The sequence below is a fragment of the Echinops telfairi genome, unplaced genomic scaffold (assembly GCF_000313985.2).
Source record: "Echinops telfairi isolate 266 unplaced genomic scaffold, ASM31398v2 ScPeMD7_19;HRSCAF=73, whole genome shotgun sequence".
Lineage (NCBI taxonomy): Eukaryota > Metazoa > Chordata > Mammalia > Afrosoricida > Tenrecidae > Echinops > Echinops telfairi.
In genome coordinates, this window is record NW_022103916.1 from 4,634,586 (window position 1) to 4,656,721 (window position 22,136).

At 49.3% G+C, this 22,136-nt stretch overlaps 2 protein-coding genes across 3 annotated transcripts in view; both read left to right on the top strand.

Annotated features, from left to right (window-relative positions):
* OTUD5 (OTU deubiquitinase 5) overlaps positions 1-12,527 on the top strand; it is a 32,239-nt gene extending 19,712 nt beyond the window's left edge. The window contains exons 3-9 of one of the 2 annotated variants that reach the window (XM_045288264.1): positions 2,690-2,754; positions 2,838-2,994; positions 3,076-3,224; positions 9,027-9,230; positions 10,741-10,942; positions 11,038-11,151; positions 11,486-12,527. In XM_045288264.1, the coding sequence (XP_045144199.1) occupies positions 2,690-2,754; positions 2,838-2,994; positions 3,076-3,224; positions 9,027-9,230; positions 10,741-10,942; positions 11,038-11,151; positions 11,486-11,610 (1,016 nt within the window). In that variant the 3' untranslated portion in view covers positions 11,611-12,527. The remainder of the gene's footprint in view (positions 1-2,689; positions 2,755-2,837; positions 2,995-3,075; positions 3,225-9,026; positions 9,231-10,740; positions 10,943-11,037; positions 11,152-11,485) is intronic. The other variant, XM_004713155.2, reaches the window with a different exon arrangement.
* Positions 12,528-16,798: 4,271 nt separating this feature from the next.
* Positions 16,799-21,829, top strand: PIM2 (Pim-2 proto-oncogene, serine/threonine kinase). Its single transcript, XM_004713157.2, has 6 exons — positions 16,799-16,895; positions 17,048-17,157; positions 17,876-17,926; positions 19,716-20,088; positions 20,764-20,940; positions 21,043-21,829. Exons 1-6 carry the CDS (start codon positions 16,835-16,837, stop codon positions 21,204-21,206), a joined length of 936 nt encoding a protein of 311 aa, XP_004713214.1. The 5' UTR covers positions 16,799-16,834; the 3' UTR covers positions 21,207-21,829.
* The last annotated feature ends 307 nt before the right edge of the window (positions 21,830-22,136 follow it).

The following is a 22,136-nucleotide window of genomic DNA, read 5'->3' on the forward strand; positions in this document are numbered from 1 at the left end:
TCTTCAGAGGTTGTGTCGGGAAGGTGAGCATCATAGAATGCCAATTTACTAGAAGAAAGTATTCTTGTGTTGAGGGAGTACTTGAGTGGAGGGCCTTTGGGCCTTTCTTTGGCCTGTGGAAAACCCCAAACCAAACTCAATGCAATTGACTCGAGTCTGACTCCTAGCAACCCTATGTAAGGCTTCTGAGACTACATCTTTATAGGACAGTCTCCTCTTCCTCCCAAGGCATTGCTGGTGAGTTTGAACTGCCATCTTTGTGGTTAGCAGCCAACACCTAACCTAGAGCACCTCTAGGGCTCCTTTATGGGCTGTGGAAATGCAACAGAAATGAGGAAGAACTTACTAAGTGCTCCTGGCGACATTGGGGCTGACCTGTGGGTGGCTAGGAATGTGGAGGAGTCCTCATCCTGATGACTAACATAGCTCCAGTTTCTTGAGCACGTACTAGGCCTCTCCTGTGTTGGAACCCTTCCCCTTGTCGTCTTCCTGTTGGAAGAAGAGGAGTTTGCCCTCCCTGCTGTATTACTGAGACCATTGAGAGCCAGAGAGGTTACGGGTTTTATTCAGTGTCTTACAGCTAGGAGGCAGCAGAGTCTTGCTGCCAGGTTTGATGCCTCCTCCAAGAGGGGAAGCACAGGTGTCAGTGAGTAGGATGTGGGATTTTTCCCCCTGACCCCCTCCCTTATCTCACTGTCTCTACTTTGTTGTTCTGCATTTGGGATCTAAATTGGGCAGATACATCTCCCAGGCCTGGAAATGATATTTTCACCAACACTTCAGTGTCTCTCCCCTGGCCTGGCAGGCTGACTCCTATTTAACCCCTTCACTCCCATCTTAGTTCCTGTTTACTGCAGCTGCTGACAGCACTGCTTCCCCGGAGCCCCAAGCTCAGCTTACAGAAATAGCTCCCCAAGCAACTTGGGCAGCCACAGTGGGCTCTGTGGTCCTGGCTTCTAAGAAAGGCGGCAGTAAGGGGGCCCCAGCCTGTGCACTGGACACGTGACTTGCTGGAAGTGCCGCTGGGGGTGGAGCTGAGTGTAGCCACAGAACCCACATCCTTGTTTACATCAGTGAAGGGGCTCTCCCGGCCCGCCTTCACAATCTCCACTCCCCTCTCCCCCTTCAGTTCTGTACCTCCAAGAGTCTGGAGGCAGGCAGGCTTCCTTTTCTGTCTCTGAACAGCCTTTGCTTCCCACCCAGAACCCTCCAGGGAGGGAAGGAGAGGACTTTCCTCTCACTGCCTTTAGCTCGGTAGGCCGGCCGGTGATCCTGGGAGCAATTGCGTCCGTCCGGTTGCCTGCGCTGCCCTGTGTTCCTCCGCAGTGCCCTAGGGAGCACTCATCATCCCCCTCCGGGGAAACAGGGAAATCCCCTCATGGCAGCACTGATGTCCAAGCCTGCCATAATTCCCCAGGGAGAAGAGTGCCCGGGCTTCCCCAGCCTTTCCATTCATTCGGCAGAAGGCCTGAACTGGGGGTGGACTTAGGTAAATGGTAGCTACCCTCAGCCGAGTGATTGGACAAATGAAGGTGGGACCCGTTGCCGCATCAGGTAGTAGAAATACCCTTGGTCGGTGAGGAAGGGAAACTATATTAAAGAATGTATGGGTACTTGACAAGTAGGCTGCCCAGGAGGGAGGAAAGGGCATCTCAGAAAGAGGAAATGTCATGTGTGAAGACCCTTAAGCAAGGCAGAGGAGTCCGGTCCTTCTCTCACCTTACCAGAACCTCCCAACACCTGGACCTTTTGGGCTGCAGGCTGCCTTTCCTGACTTTGGCTTAAGTGAGTTGTGTAGTACAAGTTTGTGGGAAAATTCTATTATCCTTTATTTCTACTTTTCCATGACATGTTTAAGGTCACACTCTGCCCCTGCCAGCCCCCCCTCCAAAGAAATGTCCTATGTGTTTCTTGCAGACAATAATCTGGTTTTCCTCACTCTTTGTCCTTTGCAGTACCCTTCTCCATTCAGGCTTCCCCGTGGGGAAAGAGACTCTAATCTACTGAGTGACGACGACGACGACCCCATTCCAAGCTCAATGCTGATTACTTTATGCCCATTACTGTCTTTAATCCCACAGGAGATCTGCCACATAGTTATCCATCTGGTCCCCACTTCACAAATAAGGCAAAAAAGAAAGACTGAAAATATTTGCTTCTGATCACTCAGCTCATTAGTGCCCGACAGAATGAGGTTTAGAGCTGAGGTTTTATTTTGTTTATAACCTGGAAAGACCACACTGTCTGCTGGGAGTCGGGTAAAGGGAATTCCAGCGTTGACTATCAGATAGACTTTCTGTGGGACCTTGGGCAAGCTCCAAATTCCCTGAGTCTGTTTCCTCCTGTGGAGAATGAAAGGGGGTTGGCAATGAGGGTGCTTGAGGCCATTTTTGAGATTTAAGAGTGTCTGTTGGCTTGTCTGAGTGACTAGGAAGGCTCTAAATAGTCTTTTGCCCAAGAAGCCTCTGATTGTCTCTCTCACCTGAGCTCTCTTCAAGATTGTTCCCTGCCGGTCTCTCTTTTGCATGACTTCAGTCCATCCCACTAGAGAAAGAAGTGCTCGGGCCTTGGGGTAGGAAAGGGAATTTCCCTGGCCTCCCCAGCACACAAGAGTCTTCTTTGACTCGGGACACTACGCCGGTGGCAGCTCCAAGCGTAGCCTCCCCTTCTTTGTTTTGTTGTTCCACAGCTGACCAAGTATATGGTGACCAGGACATGCACGAGGTTGTGCGAAAGCACTGCATGGACTATCTGGTGAGCCCTTGTGGAGGCCTTGGTGCAGGGCAGGGCGGGAGGAGCTCCTCCACACAGATCTTGATGTGCCCGTGTTTCTGCAGATGAAGAATGCAGACTACTTCTCCAACTACGTCACAGAGGACTTCACCACCTATATAAACCGGAAGCGAAAAAATAACTGCCACGGTAACCACATTGAGATGCAGGCCATGGCAGAGATGTACAATCGCCCTGTAGAGGTGTATCAATACAGCACAGGTACTTGAGAGACTGATGGTGCCTATGTGAGCCTACCCGACGGGCCCATTGTAGAGACTCCCTCGTTCTCTCTCCCTGCAGAACCCATCAACACATTCCATGGGATCCATCAAAACGAGGATGAACCCATCCGTGTCAGCTACCATCGGAATATCCACTACAACTCGGTGGTGAATCCCAATAAGGCCACCATTGGCGTGGGGTTGGGCCTACCATCATTCAAACCGGGGGTAAGTTGGATCTCCAGGCCCAGGGTAGCAACTCCTCTGTTGGAGTCTCAGTTCCCTACCTCACGAAAATATGTAAATATATTTTTATTTATGTATAATGATAGGGAAGTAGATCTATGTACATATATTTATATGTTAAGTATCAAGGTAGCAGACGGACATTGGGCCTCTACTCAAGTACTCCCTCAACACAAGAACACTTTGTTCTAATAACGTGGCATTCCGTGATGCTCATCTTCCCGACATAATCATTGAAGACAAAATGGGCGCATAGCAAATGTGGTGAAGAAAGCAGATGGTGCCCGCTATCAAAAGATATAGCGTCTGGGGTCTTAAAGGCTTGAAGATCAATAAGCAGCCATCTACCTGAGAAGCAACAAAGTCCACATGGAAGAATCACACTAGCCTGTGTGATCATGAGGTGTCGATGGGATCAAGCATCAGGCATCAAAGACCCAGAACAAAAAACATCCTATCAATGTGAATGAGAGGAGAGTGGAGACCCAAAGCCCATCTGTAGACAATTGGCTATCCTTTCACAGAAGGGTCACAAGGAAGAGACGAGTCAGTCGGGGTGCAGGATAGCACCAATGAAACAGACACTTTTCCTCTGGTTCTTTAATGCGTTCCCCCCCCACCACCACTATCATGACTTCCTTTCTACCTTGCAAATCTGACAAGACCAGAGCATATACATGGGTTGAGATAGGAGCTGGAAACAGGAAATCCAGAACAAATAAACCCCTCAGGACCAATAATGAGAGTAGTGACAGCAGGAGGGGAAGGGGAAGGCTGGGGGAAGAAAGGAGGAACCGATCACAGTGATCTACATATAACCCCCTCCCTGAGGGATGAACAACAGAAAACTGGGTGATGGGGGACATTGGTCAGTGTAAGACATGAAAAAAATAATACCTAAATTATCAAGGGTTCCTGAGGGAGGGGAAAAATATGAGCTGATGCCAAGAGCTCAGGTAGAAAGCAAATGTTTTGAAAAGGATGATGGCAACAAGTGTACAAATGTGCTTGGCTCAATGGATGGATGGATGGATGGATTGTGAAAAGAGCTGTAAGAGCCTCCAATAAAATAATTGAAAACAAAAATATCTTTTCCCCTCTCTGGGTCTCCCTTGAGTAGTACCCGTGTACAAAATTCGGAAGGTAGTTTAGGTAAACTTTAAAGGCTCATTCTGTGGTCTCAGTTTGCTTGTCTGTGAGCTGTACCTGTTTTGAGAGTTGACATTTAGAATGAGAATTGAAATTCCGGAACAGTAAGGCAGGGTTGGTCTGTGTATCTATCTTAGCATCCTCTTGGATTCCACTCCCAACTCATAGCAGTTATAGATGGCTAGAGTCAGAGAGACCTGGAATGCTGGGGACCTAGGGCAGATGGTGCAACTCCTTTGCTTCTCAGAACATGGCTGGTACAGGAAGGGTTTAATATTGAACCTGGTGTGTAGTAGGTGCTCGGGGAGTGAAATGCATTTTCCCAACACACAGATGAGTTTCTTTCTCATAGTCTGCTTGGGATTTTGAGATCTTCTATTCCCGTCTCCCTTCCTACCAACAGAAAAGTACCCCATGTTTTAGGGGAAACATACCCTGATATCAGTACATTCTCCACAGAAACTTTTTTTAATTAAACTTTTAATTTTAGAAAAGTCTTAGATTTAGAGGAATTACTGAGGCTACAGAGAGTTCCTATATACACCACATCCAGTTTTCTCTCTTAATTACCATCACATGGCTTTTTTATCACGGCAGGGGAGCCCTGATGGCATAGTGGTTACGAGTTGGGCTGCGATCCACAAGGCCCACAGTTTGAAACTCACCAGCTGTATAAAGAACTCGGAACAGTTTTGGAAACACGAGGGCAATTAATTCCACCCTGTCCTATAGAGTCGCTGTGAGTTGGCATTGACTTGATGGCAGTGAGGATTTTTATCACAAATGGGCCAGTATTGATACAGTACTCAGTTTTCCGTGTTTTCCTATTGATCTTTCTCTGTGTTTTGTCTTGGCTAATCACACAGTTCTTGTAGTCCTTATTCTGGTTTTCCTTTCTGATCTATCGACTCACGCTCTAGTTTTGCCTTTTGCAGAATGTTGTCATTGACACTTGAGTATATAGCTTTTTCAGACTGGTCTAAGAGCCTCCGTGACTTTTTGTGGCTTGTTAGTTTATATCGTTTTGATTTTTGAAAATTTGAATCATTTGTTTTCTTAGTACTAAACTTTTTTTTCGTAGAACAGTTTTACATTTACAGAAGACTGGAGATGACAGGACAGAGAATTCCAACCCCCAACCTCCCCACAGTCTCCCTCCAGTTCACTATTATTAATATCTTGGTTGGCTGATGTTTTATCAGTTTGGAGGCACACAGGTTTATTGTAGGATGCCCCTCCTGTATTGTATTGAAATGTGTCTGGTTCTCTCCCCATTACACTGGAATTAGGAGTGTTAGGGAGGAAGAACACAGTGGTAAAGTGGCATTTTCATTAAAGGATATTGTGCCAGCATAATTTATGATTCTTGATGCTGACCTTGAAAATTAGGCTGAGGGAGTCTGTAGTCCATCCTTAAGGGGTGGGGAGTTATGTGCCATTTCCTCAAGGGCAAAGGATCTACATAAGTGACTTAAATTCTGTGCAGAAATGAGATAGCCTCTTCTCCGTTTATTAATTTATCATTTAGTATCTCTGCCACAGAGTCGATTCTGACTCATAGCGATGCTATAGGTCAGGGGCAAACTGCCCCCTGTGGGTTTCCAAGACTGTAATTATTTATGGGACTAGAAAGCCTTGTCTTTCTTCTGCAGTATTTCAGTAGGTACTTGGGGGTGTATATTTTATGCATTAAGTTATAATCCAAATACAGGCATACCTCAGATTTCATCTTTGATTTCAGACCACTGCAATAAAGCACAACCCAAATTTTTTTTATTTCCCAGTATATATCAAAAGGTATGCTTCTACTATACTGTACTCATAATAGCTATGAAAAAGTGTAAAATAATTCAAGAAATGCCAAAATATGACAGAGACATAGTGAGCATGTGCTGTTTATTGAAAAAATGGCGTGAGTTTGTTCAATGCAGGGTTGTCACAAACCTCTGTTTTAGAGCAAACACAAACCCCCACGGTATCTGTGAAACATAATAAAATGAGGTGTGTGAGTGTGCTAGCTCCACTTATTTTGGTGCTCAGACTGGCCCTTGCATATTGCCATCATCGGGCACTTGTTTGTTGTTTCAGAGAGAAGGCACCTCTTTACTCTCTGGCAAGACCAGGTTCACACCGTCCACTTAGGTTGCTTTATGCATTGGTAATGTAGCCTTTGTGGGTGTCTTCACACTCTGGGCCCCCATTGACCACCTGAATGATCTTTTAAAAAGCATTTGCATCTATTCGGATGTACAGACGTTACCCACTTCTCACTTACTCACATGGTTAGGTTCCTAAGCCCCAGCCATTAGACGGAAATCAGCGCTATGTGGAAATAATTTCTTATTTAGATTTATTTATTATAAATAATCTAAATGTATTATTATTATTATAGCTTTATTGTAGTGCAAAATGTCAATGAGCTGGTTTATAAGTGAGGCGTACGTGTAGGCACACCACCCTAAAATCACCCTTTTTTCCACCCACTCTGCCCTCTTCTTTCCCCATGATCTCTGGGAACCACTGATCTTTTACTATCTCTGGCAAAAAAGAAAACCAAAGCATCTTGCTGTTCAGTTGATTCTGATTCATAGTGACCTCGTAGGACAGTATGGAACTGCCCCTTGAGGTTTCCGGCTTTATTGCAGCAGACTGCCACCTCTTTCTCCTGCGCAACTGGTGGGTTCAGCCCCAACCTTCTGCTTTAAACCTGTTACTGCGAGGGCTTCTGTTCAAGGTGCCTTTTCCAGGTGTCCTATAGTTGCAGTCACAAAGTATGTGTGCCCTTTTCCGGCTGACTCCTTGCACTTCAAGGATTCTGATTCATAAATCATTTTATTGGGGGTTCTTATAACAATCCATACATCCATTGTACCAAACACGTTTGTACATATGTTGCCATCTTCATTTTCAAAACATTTTCTTCCTGCTTGAGCCCTTGGTATCAGCTCCTTCAAAGACTTTCTATTAAGCGTTTGGTAACGTTAATGGCACCCTTCTTTTCCCCCAACTTTGGCATGGGTCTTTTATTGCTGAATAGTGTTCTGTTGTACAGACATCCCACGGCTGTTGTTTACCCATTCATCTCTTGAAAGATGTCTTGGTTATTTCTGGTGTCTGTGGCTGGTGAGTAAAGCTGCAATGAAGTCTCGTATGCAGCTTTGGTACGGGTCCCGGTTTTCAGGTCACTGGATTATCTGAAGAGCTGCCCAATGGTTCCCACCGCGGCTACACTGGTTTGGGTTTCTGCCAGTAGTGGAGGAGGTTTCCAGTCTGTTGCTCTGCATCTTTGAACATTTGGAATGGTCAGTGTCGAGGATCTTAGTCATCCTCATTGCTGGGGGGTTCTGGTGATGCTGTGGGTTAAGTATTGGGCACCTAGCCATAAAGTCAGCAGTTCAAACTCACCAGCTGCTGTATGGGAGAAAGATGAGGGATGCTGTCTGTACCCACAGAGACTGATAGTCTTAATAAACCCTTTTTAGGGTTGGTAAGAGAATCAACTCAGTGGTGGGTTTGTTGGACTTGTTTGTTCTCTTTTTTGAGCAACAAATGAAAGGCATCCTGGGGGTACATGTGTTTAATTAAACACTTGGTGTCCAGCCAGAAGATCAGTGGTTCGAGTCTACCGGCCAGTCCAACAACAAAAGATGTGAGACTCCTTGGAAACCCTAGAGGGCAGTTGTTCTTTTTATACTTTCCCCCCAACAGTTTTATTGGCACATAGTTTATATATCTTGCAGTTCAATAGTTCAATCATTGGATCATATTAAGAATTGTATAATCGTCACCACATTAATTTCTACTTGTTCTTTGAGGTCACTCACTTTGAGTCAGAATGGACTTGAGGGGTTTGGGTTTTCCTTTTTGTTTGGTGTTCGGTTAAGAACATGATAGTGAATACCTTATGTGTATTTGCCAACTTTGTCTTCGCTTTGGTAAGGTGTCTGTTTTAGACCTTTTGCCTATATTTTTAATTTGCCTTGTTCCAACATAGAGTATGCATGTTTTTATGACTACCACTTACATATAAAATTCATATTTTTATGTCATGACTTAGCCCATATGTATTTGTGAGTTTAGTGGTCTGTAGGGGTATTAAAAACAGTCAAAGTAGAAGTTGCCCGAAACAGTAGTTATACTCATTCCTTGGGTTGTACACTGGTATTTTCTATTTTATTGTTTTAAATGCTGTTATAACTCTATACAAGTCCTACAGCAATACTGCCCTCACACACCGGTACTGCTTCCCCTGCCCACTTGCTCTTTCTTTCTACTCCGTACACACAGCTGCCTTCTCCGGTAATGTTTTCTCTTTTCCCTCAGAGCACTGTGAAACTCAGCCATGTGTGGGACTTTTGCCCCACACTTAGTTCCTCCGTGGAATCATCTTGGGAGTGGGAACAGTGCTTCTGAGCGTAGGAATTGGGAGTGACAGGCTGCGTCGCCCAGACCTGCTTTTTCTCCAGTCCCCGATGAGTAGACGGTCTGGTGAGGGGTGCTTATCCAGAGCACCTGCCTACCTGGCTCCCTATTTTTCTGGGCCTAGTGAGCCCACCTTTCCAAGACTGTCCTGGCTCTTGGCTATGCTTTGAGAGTGCCAGCCACCTCACATCCTTGTTGGTCTCCCCTTTGCAGTTTGCAGAGCAATCCCTCATGAAAAATGCCATAAAAACATCAGAGGAATCATGGATTGAGCAGCAGATGTTGGAAGACAAGAAGCGGGTCACAGACTGGGAGGCCACCAATGAGGCCATTGAAGAGCAGGTGGCTCGGGAATCCTACTTGCAGTGGCTCCGGGATCAGGAGAAACAGGCCCGCCAGGTCCGTGGCCCCACTCAGGTAGGTGGTGAGACTTGTTGCTTGCCTGAACCTCATTTTGACTTTAGCCTTGGTCAAGCCTTGGCACTTGTGCAGAACCAGTTCTTGATAAGAGTGAAGGGGGGATGGCTCCAGGTAGGGCAGCAGCTGGTGGTTACACCAGAGAGGGATGGAGAGCTTCAGGGAGACAGGCTTTCACTGAAGGCCCCGGTTTGCCCTCATTGGTGATCCCCTGTCTATTGAGAGAGAGACACGGCTGGGGCCCTACATCCTGGCTTGGAGGCCAGTGGAGATAAGGGGCTCTGAGCAGGCTTCTTCGAAGAAGTTTATGAGTTTTTAGGCAGGAGAGGGAGCAGAACAGATTGGTATTTGGAATGATGTGCATTGGCAAGAGTTAACTAAATTCAGTAACTATTGCTTGAAGGTCTGTGTATGGAGTAAATCAGCGATCGGGGCAGATCCAGTGTGTTGTCCTTGGGGTGCTTGCCTTCTTCCAGAAGGGAACAACATGGAACACAAGCATAACGAATCAGTTGAGGTGTGCCGGGGCTCAAACTGGAGAGCAGAATAAAAGGAATGGGTAGGGCTGAGTGTTGGGGCTGGAGTTCCCAATATGAAGTACATGGTCAGGGTAGGCCTCCAAGCAGGTGAGGTTTGAGCAAACTTTTGCAGAAAGTGAGAGGGTTAGCTGTGAGCCCATACAGTGGGGAAGGCTTTCAGTGAATGAGGACAAAGCCATTGGGAGGCTTCTGAGCAGAGCAGGGCCTGGGTCTGAGGTTGGGTTTAACAAGCTTCCTCCTGCTGCTGAGTGTAGAACGGAATCTGGAGGGCGAGGGTGGAAGCCAGGGGACAGCAAGGAGGAGGCGGCTGCTGCACAGTCCAGGTGAGTGGTATGGGTGGCAAGAAGATTGGGATTCTGGAAATAGCTTGCAGGTAGAGGTAACAGGACTTCCTGTCAGATTAGCTATAGCGGGGGTTGAGAGAGAAAGGTTAAATAAATAAAGAGTATATTTTTGTCCTGCGGGGAACTCCTGTGTCCTTTCTGTCATTGGAATGATGGCAACTACCTTGTTTCTTAGAGCTTCTCTGATAGAAATACCACAAGTGTATGGCTTTAACAAGCACATTTTATTTTCTCACAGTTTGGGAGGCTAAAAGTCCAAATACAGGGTACCTGATCTTACTGGAAGGCTTTCTCTCTGGAGAAAGATCCTTGTTTTGGATTTCATGGTCCGGCCTTCCCCCGGTCCTTGGCCAGCTCAAGTAGCCTCTTTCTTTCCCCCAACTGTGCGAGCATGCTCCTGTGTCGAATCTGCTCTTTCTATCGCAAACGTGATGGCTCTGAGTAACAACAAAGAAAACTCTGTCCTCAAACAGGATTGCGCTCCCAGGTACAGGGGTAGGATTGCAACACGTGTTGAACAGACCAAAAAAGTCGAGGTTTGAGGGAAAGAGGGAGCACTCTGGGATGGGGCAGAGGAGGGTCAGGGCTGATGTTGGCCCTTACCTCCTTTTTCTTTCTCCGTTCCAGCCCCGGAAAGCCAGCGCCACGTGCAGTTCGGCTACAGCTGCAGCCTCCAGTGGCCTGGAGGAGTGGACCAACCGGTCCCCGCGGCAGCGGAGTTCAGCCTCATCTCCTGAGAACCCTGAGCTGCATGCTGAGCTGGGCATTAAGCCCCCTTCTCCAGGCACTGTCTTAGCTCTTGCCAAACCTCCTTCACCCTGTGCACCAGGTTAGTGACTTGCTCAGAGAGAGAGCATTGGGATGAGGGGGTGCTCCCTGGGTCCTGCCTCCTGCCTCTGCCTCTTAACTGTCCATCTGTTCCAGGTACAAGCAGCCAGTTGTCAGCAGGGGCCGACCCGGCCAACTCTCCTCTTGTGTCCCTCTACCCTGCTCTGGAGTGCCGGGCTCTCATTCAGCAGATGTCCCCCTCCGCCTTTGGTAAAGCCTCTTCTGTCTCGGGGACTGGGAGCTGGGACCAGAGGGGAGGAAGAAGCAGATCCTGAGGGACTTTTGGTGACTGGCCATCTTTCTAAGAAAAGGAATGAGAGGGAATTTTTCAGCCCCTGATATCTACCCCAAAAGACAATGGAGTGAAGTTTTTTTAGGCCCGGGAGAGCCTTCTCCCCAGAGTGAGGAGTAAGAGGGGCCTTGCGGGTGGGGGTGGGGGTGGGGGTTTCTTGATCTGTGTGTGAGCCTGGAGTGGGTTCCTCCAGAGCCAGGATGGGGAGAGAGCATCAGCTTCACACCACCTTCTCCCCTTCCTCTTGCTCAGCAGGTCTGAATGACTGGGATGATGATGAGATCCTAGCATCGGTGCTGGCAGTGTCCCAACAGGAATACCTAGACAGTATGAAGAAAAACAAAGTGCTCAGAGACCCGCCCCCAGACAAGAGTTGATGTGGAGACCCAGGGACTGGAGGCCGTCTCCCAACCCCACCACTTCTGCCCTTTGGTGCCACCCCCACGTTCTTTGGCTTTCTTCCCTGTTGCCATCTTCCCTTTGCCCTCTTGAGAGCCCCTCCTCTGCCTCGCTCTCAATTCCCCCTGGCTGGCCCACCCCTGTGCCGCCCCCTCTCATCGCTGCCGCCACCACCGTCTCTGTCAGCTGATGTGCCCTGTTGCCCCCCGCACAGCATCCTCCCTGCATTCCACAGGGGACTTGGGCAAGGGTGCCGAATGTAGGTGAGAGGCATGCGGAGATACCACCTGGCAGCCAGGCAGCCCCAGAGGAAAGGCGTTCAGACAGAGCAAAGGTCTCACTGTTCATTCCTTTCGAGATCAGAGGAAAAACTTGTTCCTCTGCCCCCGATGATACCAGGGAGGTGGGGGAGAGAAGCGAGGAATCCCCTTCCCAGTACCCCAAGATTGTCTGAGCCTTCAATGTGGAATTTTTCTTTATTAAATTTTACTTTTATCTTACAAAATGAACTAATCCAAAATGATGTAGACAACAGCATTGGCTCTATGGAGGTGGCATCTCTCTGGTTTGGGGACAGGAAGGCTATGTGTGTGGAGGGGACACAGGTGTGGGTGCTGTGGGAACTGAGCTAGGGGTGGGTAAGCACGTGTCAGACTGGATGTGGACAATGAGACGCTGGCCTCCCTGCATTCCTTTAGCTTCTCCCACTACCACCAGTCTCTTTGGAATATCGGGACTGGGGGGAGGCATCTTCGGGGATCATAGCCGCCACCCAGGATTTGAGCGTGGGGAGTGGGAGCAGTCTCAGCAGATGGGCACCTGTGTCCTGCAGGTGTTGACAAGATCTGCCATCTGTATCGTCCTTGGCACAATAAAACCAAATGTCAGTTTCCCATGAGCGACTCTGTTCTATGTGGGGCAGTAGGTGGGCGGGCCAATGGGCAAAAGCAGAGATGGGTACTGGCCTTAACTTGACCTCAGAGGCCCCAAATGTGACCGGGTAGGGCCCACCTGGGACCCTGGAGTTTGTTCAAATAGGAGGAATTCGCTTAGTAAATTCTGTGGACGGACCTCTCGGCACCAAGAAAGCTGCACCGTTGTCTGCTGCTCCTCCCACCATAGCATCGGTGCAGACGCTCGCCGCCCACGGGGTTTCCTCCGGTGCACTAGGCCAAAGGACTAGGAGCACCCTGAGGGCAGGAACTGCGTTTTCTGTCCGAATTATAACTTCTCCACCTGCCTCTTGTACCACACACATTTGCTCTTGTGTGTTCGAAAAGCACAAATGATACGTGAGTTTGGTGGATGAGCTCAGAGGCCTGGACAACTGTTTCAACAGCTGAGGAATAACTCAAGATCTGTTTTTCTGTGTCCGGCCCAGTTCTCTGACACCTATTTTATCATCACGGCCTCATTGATAAAATGATAAAAGTGGTTAGCTGTGAGTCTGGTCAAACTTGGCTATGTGGGAGAGTTGCTTCAAAACCTGTGGCTTTTTACTAGCTGCCTCACTATGGTCAGATCAATTTGCCCAAGTTTGACATCTCCCATCTCTGCCCACTGCTTCGTACTCTGGTGGTGGGCATTGAGAGACAGTGGGTGGTGTGGTCAGTGTAATAGGTGGCCGGGCACGGTGCCTGGCATGTTCGGAAAGCGCAAATGGTAGCACCTAGTCATCGTCTCCATGCTGGGCTTGCTGCACACTTTGTCCCCTGCCTACCTCTCCTTGCTGTTCACAGCAGTTTCCCTGACCTCTGCCTGGAATTTGCCTTTACCCAGCCACCAATCTTCCAAGACTGGGAAAGGGTCACCTGAGAAGCCCGTGTGACCCCATTCATCCCCTCTTCACAAATACATTACTTCCCCAATACTATGTAAACATCTGGGCAAGCTATCTCAGATATCTCCTCGCCCCCCACCCCCCCAGGGCAAAGCCAAACCAGTTGATATCAAGTCCATTCTGATTCATGGTGGCCCTGTGGAACTGCGGAGAACTGTTCAGAGGGTTTCCAGGGCTGTGGATCTTTCAGAGAGCAGCCTGTTGGATTTTTCTCCTGTGGAGCAGCTGGCAGATTTGAACTGAACCCCTGATAGGCAGCTGAGTGCTTAGCCACTGCACCACCAGGGCTCTGCCAGCCTTACAATAGACACCCCCCCCCCAAAAAAAAGTTAAGGTAAGAGGAGTTCATACAAGTTATTTGCTCTTTTGGGGGGTATTGTCTGAGAATGTGACTGGTGAGCCCCAAGTCTTCAAATGATGGTATGCATCTCACTTAGGAGTAGCTCCAGTTGGGGCTGTGTGTGTTTAAGTGTGTGAGAAACAGACGTGTGTGTGTGTCCACATGACTGGGGGACTCTGACAGTCTGTGTCTGCCCAAGACAGTGTGGATCTATGACAATGCTGCTGTGGTTTCTATCTGATGGGGTATATATATGTCTGTGTTTATTCCTGTGGCAGATTCCGGGGTGCTATTTCTGGGCAATTTGAGTGACAAGGCTGTCTGTCTGATGGCACATGCATGTCTGTGGCTGGTTCCACTGTCTCCCCATGTTTTGGGGACACTGCATTGCTCTGTGAGCCTGTCGTGTCGGTGTGTCTGCCTTAGGAGCTGTGCGTGTTATATCTCTGGAGCATCTTGTATTTTCCAGAGTCAGACTCTGGGTCTCCTATTTCTGGACAGCCCAAGTCTCTCTCTGCATGTCTGCCTGATAGGACATTTCCACATCATTGTTCCATGGCAGTGCCCCCGTACACTGGACTGAAGTACCTGTCATCGGCACCAGCCCAACTGTGTCTCACTCTGCTACAAGCAGCAGCATTTCTAGGTATCATTCTGGGGCATTGCTTTATCCGACAGTGTGCCTACCTGGCAGGATATGTTCGTGTGTGACGCGCATGTCTGTGTGTCACATTTACATGAATGGGGCAGTGCATGTTTGTCTGTGAGAGGGTTTCCAAAAGCTCGTGGGAAAATGGGGTTTCTCACAAGCCCTTTGAAGACCCTGGTAGTGCTGTCCAGTAAGTGTTGGACTGCTAACCACAAGGTCAGTGGTTCAAACCCACCAACTGCTCCTTGAGAAGAAAGATGAGCCTCTTTGCTCCTGTCAAGATTTATAGCCTTGGAAACGCTATCTAGAGAGTCGCTGTTGACTCCAGTGGACTCTGTGGCAGTGGGCTCCTCCCATATCCTAGCCCGTACATCTGAGAAGGGTCCGTCAAGTATGGCTAGGGCTCCAGCTCCTCCCTGCACAGACTTATCCTCAACAAAGTGTGTGTAAACACATCTGTGATCAGTGGGTAGCTACAGACAAGTTCTATCTTCGTTGCCTTAGAGTGCCTTAAGAAAACAACCAAGCAGCTTCCAAGGGGACCTGCTGGGCCAGTTAAAGTCAAGGCAAAGAGGTCATAGTGACTGCTTTTTAGGGTTCCAAAGGGGTGCTCTTGACATTTGCTTGAAGAACACAGAATGATTGCAAGGGCTTATTAGGAAGACGTTTGAAAAAAATGGAAAATTGTTGGTAAGGAAAAGGCCAGGAAAGTTGTGCCGATGGTTTTTTTCCCCCATCACCACATTTCTTGGAGGGGATAGTAAGTCTGTCCTAGCAGAATTTCATCCCATGGGGGGCAGCCTCACCCCATCCACCTCTTTCTCATTCAGACTTCCTTTTCCCCGAACTTCCCCCCCCCCCAAACTCTTGAACACGATTTCAGTCCTCAGGGATGCCCGAACCGCCATTTCAATGTGGCATAAATAGAAGAGGGCAGAATATTTCCAGGAGGTTTGGGGAGATGGAAACGCCTCCTTCAGAAGTGTGTACACATAGGTGGGGGATGTGTAGTGAGGAAAGCTTCACGTTTTGATATTTTTAACAAAGGTTTGTACAATTTTCTAGTAACACTGACATGCTCTGGGATCCAGTGCCTTTGGTGTGTATATCTGTCTCAATGGAGTGGAGAAGCTCTCTGGTGGTCTAGTTTTCACATCTTTGTAACAGGGAAAGGAGCCCTGGTGGCGTAGGAGTTACGCCTTGGGCTGCTAGTTGCAAGATCAGCAGTTCTAAACCACCTCAGCGGGAGAAAGATGAGGCTTTCTACTCCAGTAAAGAGTTGAGTCTCCGAAACCCACAGGGGCAGTTCTACCGTGTCCTACAGGGTCGTTATGAGTCGAAATCGACTTGATGGCACTGAGTTTTTGAGAGTCGCGATTAAGGGAGGGACCTTAAGCCACCTCTACAGCCCTTTCTTGGACCCTGCACTCATCCAGAAACACACTTCTGCCCTAGCTTGCCCTCTCCTCTCATGAACCACCCTCCCTTGTGGTTCCCGCTGGTTGGGCCCACAGCTAGGTCTAGCCAGGTCTAGCTAAAGTTAAGGGATCCCCAAACACCCCGCAGACCGCCCACTGGGGCACGGGAATGCTGCTACCTTTGGACAGTAAGTACATTTTCCACAGTGCTGGTCAGGGGCGTTGGTTACCCCTCCTTAGCACCTAGACTGGATATTCCGGGGGGGCCCCTACTTCAGTGCTCCAGGTGGTAGCTGGCAGTCTCAGAACGCTCAGCCTGGGTGAGTAGCACCCATTGTGACTAGCCTAGTCATAGGCTCGATTTTAGAAGCCAGGAATGGAAGCATCTCTGCGTTCATGTCAATGCGGCCATGACAAACCCAACTTCCTAGGGAAGGGGGCTGTGTAGATAGGTGTTTTTAAAGTTTTTGTTTATGTGTAAAAACCCCGCGCAACAACCCAAACAAAAGAGGGTGCTGCAGAAGGATTCCCAGAATCGGTTTCTTCTCTGCAAGCATCCCACCTCGTGCCGCCCTCCTTTGTATGCAGGTCCCGCCCCATGTAAGAACCAGGCACACATTTGCATAAAGGGGTACTTAAAACATAGACGGTGGCTTGCAAATAAGGACTAGCTCCTATTGGCTGGGGTACAGCAGGTGCTGCGTCCCGATTGACCAAACTCAAGAGGGCGGGGCCGTCGCCCAGGGCGACTCTCGCGGGCGGCGCGTGCCCCTTCTCAGAAGCATCAGCGCTGGCGCATGCTGTGGAGCCTACCGCTGCACTCTGTGCTGGCGTGACTGGGCCGCCGATTTCCATCACTTCCATCCTGGCGCCCCCTGGCCCGGGCTCCACAGCCGCTCTGCCCCGGGTGCCCCAGACCTGCAGGCTCAGCGGGCTCAATCTGCGCAGCGTCTCCATGTTGACCAAACCTCAGCCAGAGCTTCCCGCGCCCCCCGTAGCCCCCACGCTGCCGCCAGGTGAGTGCAGTTTCCCTTACCAGGACCTGGCGGGGGCAGGTTGCAAGACCGAAGGGCAGCATGGGGGAGGGGTTCACAACCCAGGGAAGCACACCATCACCCTGACTTCCTCACCTCTGCCCGCCCGCCCGCCCGCCCGCTCGCCCGCGCAGGAGGCAAGAATCAAGAAGCATTTGAGGCCGAATACCGACTTGGCACTGTACTGGGCAAAGGGGGCTTTGGTACGGTCTTCGCGGGACACCGGGTAGCGGACCGACTCCAGGTATTCACTACGGAGGTCTTGGGAGGGTCAGGTGTGGGGGGGTGTAGTGGGTGAAGGGATGGGGCTTGAGATGCTGGTTGATTGGGGAGTGAGCTGGTGATGTGTGTAGTAAGGGCTGTGAGAACCAAGATGCGAGGGTTTAGCTGCTGGGAGGATCCATATTTGTGTGTGGTGGGGGAGGGGATTTCAGGTTTTTTTGGGGGGGCGTCTATGAAGGGCGGTGATATAGGGAATTTCTGGACAAGGATTCAGGAGGTCCGGGGATTGAGATTAGGGAGTAGGGGTCAGAGGGACATTAGCCCCTGGACTTCAGTGGGCCTGTGTATGTATGTGTGGGAAGGTGGGGAACCCAAGTCTGAGATTTTTGAGGGATCTGTAGGCAGGTATGTGGAGTTGGGTGGACCAGGTCCTGGTACAGAGTTGATCGGGGTTTGGGGGTGGAAGGAAATAGAGAATTCAGAAGCTTGGCACTGAGGAGTTGTGAAGCCTGAGAAGGGAGAGCCCAGGGCTAAGGATGGTGGGAAGGTTGAACTTGGTTCTGAGGACGAAGGCAAGGCAGAAACTCTGGACCATGATGGGGTGTGGCATGCGTGATGCGGTGTGCGGTTGGTAATCTGAGAGGCAAGGGTGCTGGCTAATGAAGACGCACTGGAAGTGGGCAAAGAGTCGACTGGGGGTGGTCACCTGTTAGTCCCCTCACCCTGGCCCTTTTCTGCAGGTAGCCATCAAAGTGATACCGCGGAATCGGGTGCTGGGCAGTTTCCCTCTGGTGAGTACCTCCAATGTACTTCCTGACTAGTGGACTCCTCACCTCTTTTTCCTTTCTAAGGGATGGATGATTCCCTGGGTCCAGTAACAGAACATTACTATTAGCCCTTGCTTATACCCCTGAGGTGAAATGCATACCCCAATACCACTCTGATTCTCCCCAGTTCCTCCGAGGGTCCCCGATTCTCCCCTCCAAGCCTTTTTTTCTCACCTACCCACCAAATCCTGTTTGGTGGGGGCTGTCCGCAGGGCATGCTGGTGAAGAAAAAAGGTCAGAGGTCACTGGTTGCTATAGCAATGGTGGCTGCTCTTTCCTGCTGTTACAGAGCAAACAGACAGCAGGGCAGGTCTGGGCAAGTTGTAATGGCCAGAGCGCCCCCTGGTGGTGTTTAGGGACACTGCGCGTGCGCAACCCGTGGGACTTGGAGAAGGTGCGCCTGCGCAGCAGTTTGATTTGCATTACCGTGAGAAAACCTGGCTGCGTCTGTGCAAGTCAGTGTCCTGGCTAGGAGAGGGTCCCACCTTAGGCCCTCTAGCCAACAGTGTGCACACGCTGAGCTTCCTAGAATGGGTATGGCAGCTTTTTGACCAGTAAGATTCACACCTTTTACTGAGTTCTCCCTATAGACCTCACGCTTTGGTTCATCATCAAAGTTTACTGTGTTCCTGGTTCTACTGAGCCCTCTCGTTCAACACTCGATGAGCTGCTTGGTAACAATGACATCATATCACAAGATAACCCTGATTGAGTTATTACTTTGTGCGAGGTCCTTGGCAGTTAATCACTTTCAGCTACTGAACAAATAGATTTTGGGCACCGGACCGTGTGCTAGGCACTATTTCTGGCACCAGGCAAAATATCACATGTTTACTGAGCGCTCATTTTGTGCTGGGTCCTTTTCTATTCATTACTTCTGCCCATTTAACAAAGGTTCATCAAAGTTCATCCCTGTTACCGGAGTCCCTGAGTATCACAAATGGTTAATGCGCTTGACAACCAAAAGGTTGGCAGTTTGAGTTCACACACACTGAAGAAAGGCCTGGTGATCTAACCCTTGAAAACCTTCTGGAGCACAGTTCTACTCTGACACAGCACGTGGGATTGCCAAGAGTTGGAACTGAACTCGATGGCAACTAGTTAGGGTTGGCCTGCTCTATGGTTGGCACTGCTCATCGATGAACAAAACCAATCATTTGACTGGAATGGTGTTGATTGAGTGTTATGTAAAGTGCTTTCATCTATTTAACACTAACTGAGCATCTACTATGTGTAAGGTACTGTTCTAATCTTTTGGGGTGTATCAGGGAGCTAAGCATATAAACTATTACATAATAGTATTTCCTAAGTGCTTCCTCTGCCAAAGGCCTTTTGCTAAGAGCCGCTTAGATTCTTTGAGGGTACTGGGCTCCTGTGTGCCTGATGTGCATAGGCTCTTTGCTTCCTTCACGCTCTCACGGGCTCTGAATTTGAGTATTTAAGACAAAGAAACTAGATGGGGGAGGGAGGGGATAAAGGGGAGCTGATATCAAAGACCTCAAGAAGAAAAAATGTTTTGAAAATGATGTGGCAGTAATTGTACACTTATGCTTGATCTAACTGAACTATAGATTTTTAGAACATCTGTAAGAGCTCCCAATGACGTGACTTTTAAAAAAAAAACCCGAAAACAGGCCCTGTTCAAAGCCACGCCCAGACAGGCTGCCTAGGAGCTCTGCTCTGAGCCCACGAGAGTAGTGGCCACAGAGCCACTGGCCTGACATACACCCTTTCCTTTCCCGCCCCCCCCCAGGACAACTCGGCCACATGCCCACTGGAGGTGGCCCTGCTTTGGAAGGTGGGTGCCAGTGGTGGACACCCTGGTGTGATACGCCTGCTCGACTGGTTTGAGACACTAGAGGGCGTCATGCTGGTTCTCGAGCGACCTTCACCTGCCCAGGATCTCTTTGACTATATCACGGAGCAGGGTCCACTGGGTGAGAGCCGAAGCCGCTGCCTCTTTGCCCAGATAGTGTCAGCTGTCAGGCACTGCCATGCCTGCGGAGTTGTCCACCGTGATATCAAGGACGAGAACATCCTGATAGATCTCCGCCGGGGCTGTGCCAAACTCATTGACTTTGGGTCTGGCGCCCTGCTTCATGATGAGCCCTACACTGACTTTGATGGTAAGACTTGCCTAAACCCGGGGGGTGGGGGGTGGGGGTGGGAGCTGGGGGGGGGTTGTCTTTTTTACCTTTAGTGTTATGAGCTTTTAACCTTTAACCTCTAATGCTCGAGTGATCTGTAACCCTTCTTTATAAGGTGGCTTCGATTCCTCTCGAGCCTTATCTGCCGATAAAGTCCATCTGATGACAATGCCCTCACTTTTTTGTGGGCACACCCAGGAAGGGGAACTTGGTTTTATCCTGAATGCACTCTTATTTTCAAAATGAGTGTGCCCTTTGATTGAAGGCGTGTTTATTCTTGGGATGGGACCTGTTCTATTTTGAAGTGCTCCTATTCTGGTGGTATAGTGGTTACCCATTGGGCTGTAGTCTGAAAGGTCAGCAGTTCAAAACCACCAGCAGCTCTCGAGGAGAAAGATGGGGCTTTCCACTCTCGTGAACAGTGACAGTCTCAGAAACTCATGGAGCAGTTAGTTCGACCCTGCCCTATAGGGTCACTGTGAGTCAGCATCGATGACTCAATGGCAGTGAATTTTTTGCTTTTTAATTCGGGTAAGGCAAGCCTGCTCTTACAGTGAGTGCTCTTAGTTCTGGGGAGGAGAGCATACTTCCTGGGGAGAGTAGTGGTATAGGGGAAGGGCAGAATCAGAAAGTGATCTCTCAGTTTGTGTACAGGGACAAGGGTGTACAGCCCCCCCGAGTGGATCTCTCGACACCAGTACCATGCGCTCCCGGCCACCGTCTGGTCACTGGGTATCCTTCTATATGATATGGTGTGTGGGGACATTCCCTTCGAGAGGGACCAGGAAATTCTGGAGGCTGAACTCCACTTCCCTGACCATGTCTCCTCAGGTGAGGCTCTCGCTGACCCCAGCCCAGCATACTCCCACCCTTCCAGAGAGTGATGTCTCCCTACTGCTGCTCATCAATCTCCCTTTTACTTCTGCCCTGCAGGCTGCTGTGCCCTAATTCAGCGGTGCCTGGCTCCCAAGCCCTCTGCTCGGCCTTCACTAGAAGAGATCATGCTGGACCCCTGGATGCAGACACCAACTGAGGAAGCACCCCTCAGCACCCCCAAAGGCGATTCCAACCCCTTGTCATGGTCCATGGTGCCCTAGGTCTATCCAGCCCCCGTCACTGGCGGAAATAGCCACATCATAGCCATGTCACAGTTATAGTTTGGACACGTACTGATCTGGTTTTACAGGTCATCAACAATCCAGTGTTACTAGGGGGATCGACAGTGTTACTACAGGCGTTGGGGGTGAGAAAGACATAGGCAAGACTGCCTACTCCCTGTCCCAGTCCTACTAAGGAGCCTTCTTGTCGCTTCTTGTGGAGTGGGGCTTTCTTGCTTTCCGTTTTGCTAAGGATGTTCGTTTGAAGTCACTCATTTTAAGCCTCACAATTCTTAAATTCTAATAGGTTACATCCCCTACTTCACCGGCCCCTCTTATTACCATATACACTTTTGTTCACATGCCCACACTTGGGGCAAGGGTGCTTTCTTTCCAATATCCCAGCAGCCTTTATGTTGACAAAGGGACCCTTTCCCTTAGCCTTAGGTCCCATATTCGGTCAAGCTGCTTGCCTACCTCAGCCCAGTGTTGCTTATTCTGGGGGAGGCGATGCCCTGTTGTTATCCGAGGGCTTTTTGTTTTTCTTCACTTTTCACTTTTGGTGAGGGGATCCTACTGTTATCTCAAGTGCTCTTATTCTGGTGAGGAAAACCCAACTTCCATGGCTTGAGAAAGAATGGGAAATGGGCAACATCAGAAACTAGGGTGGGTGGGTGGCTTTTTTTGAGAGATGAGTTAAGGTGAATTTTCTGAGAGGGGGAATTAAGTCTTTGTTACCTGTTCTTCTGGGGCCTCCTCTCCCACACTGGCAGTTTTGCTGCCTAGGAGCCAAGGTTGTCCAGTTGAAGAAATGTAAATACTTATGTATTGGGGGATCTGGAGTGCTCCCCTTCCCCTGTGCCTGGATTATTTAAAAAGCCACGTATGGAAGCCCACTATTTAATAAACGCAATAAAACCAAAGGTGACT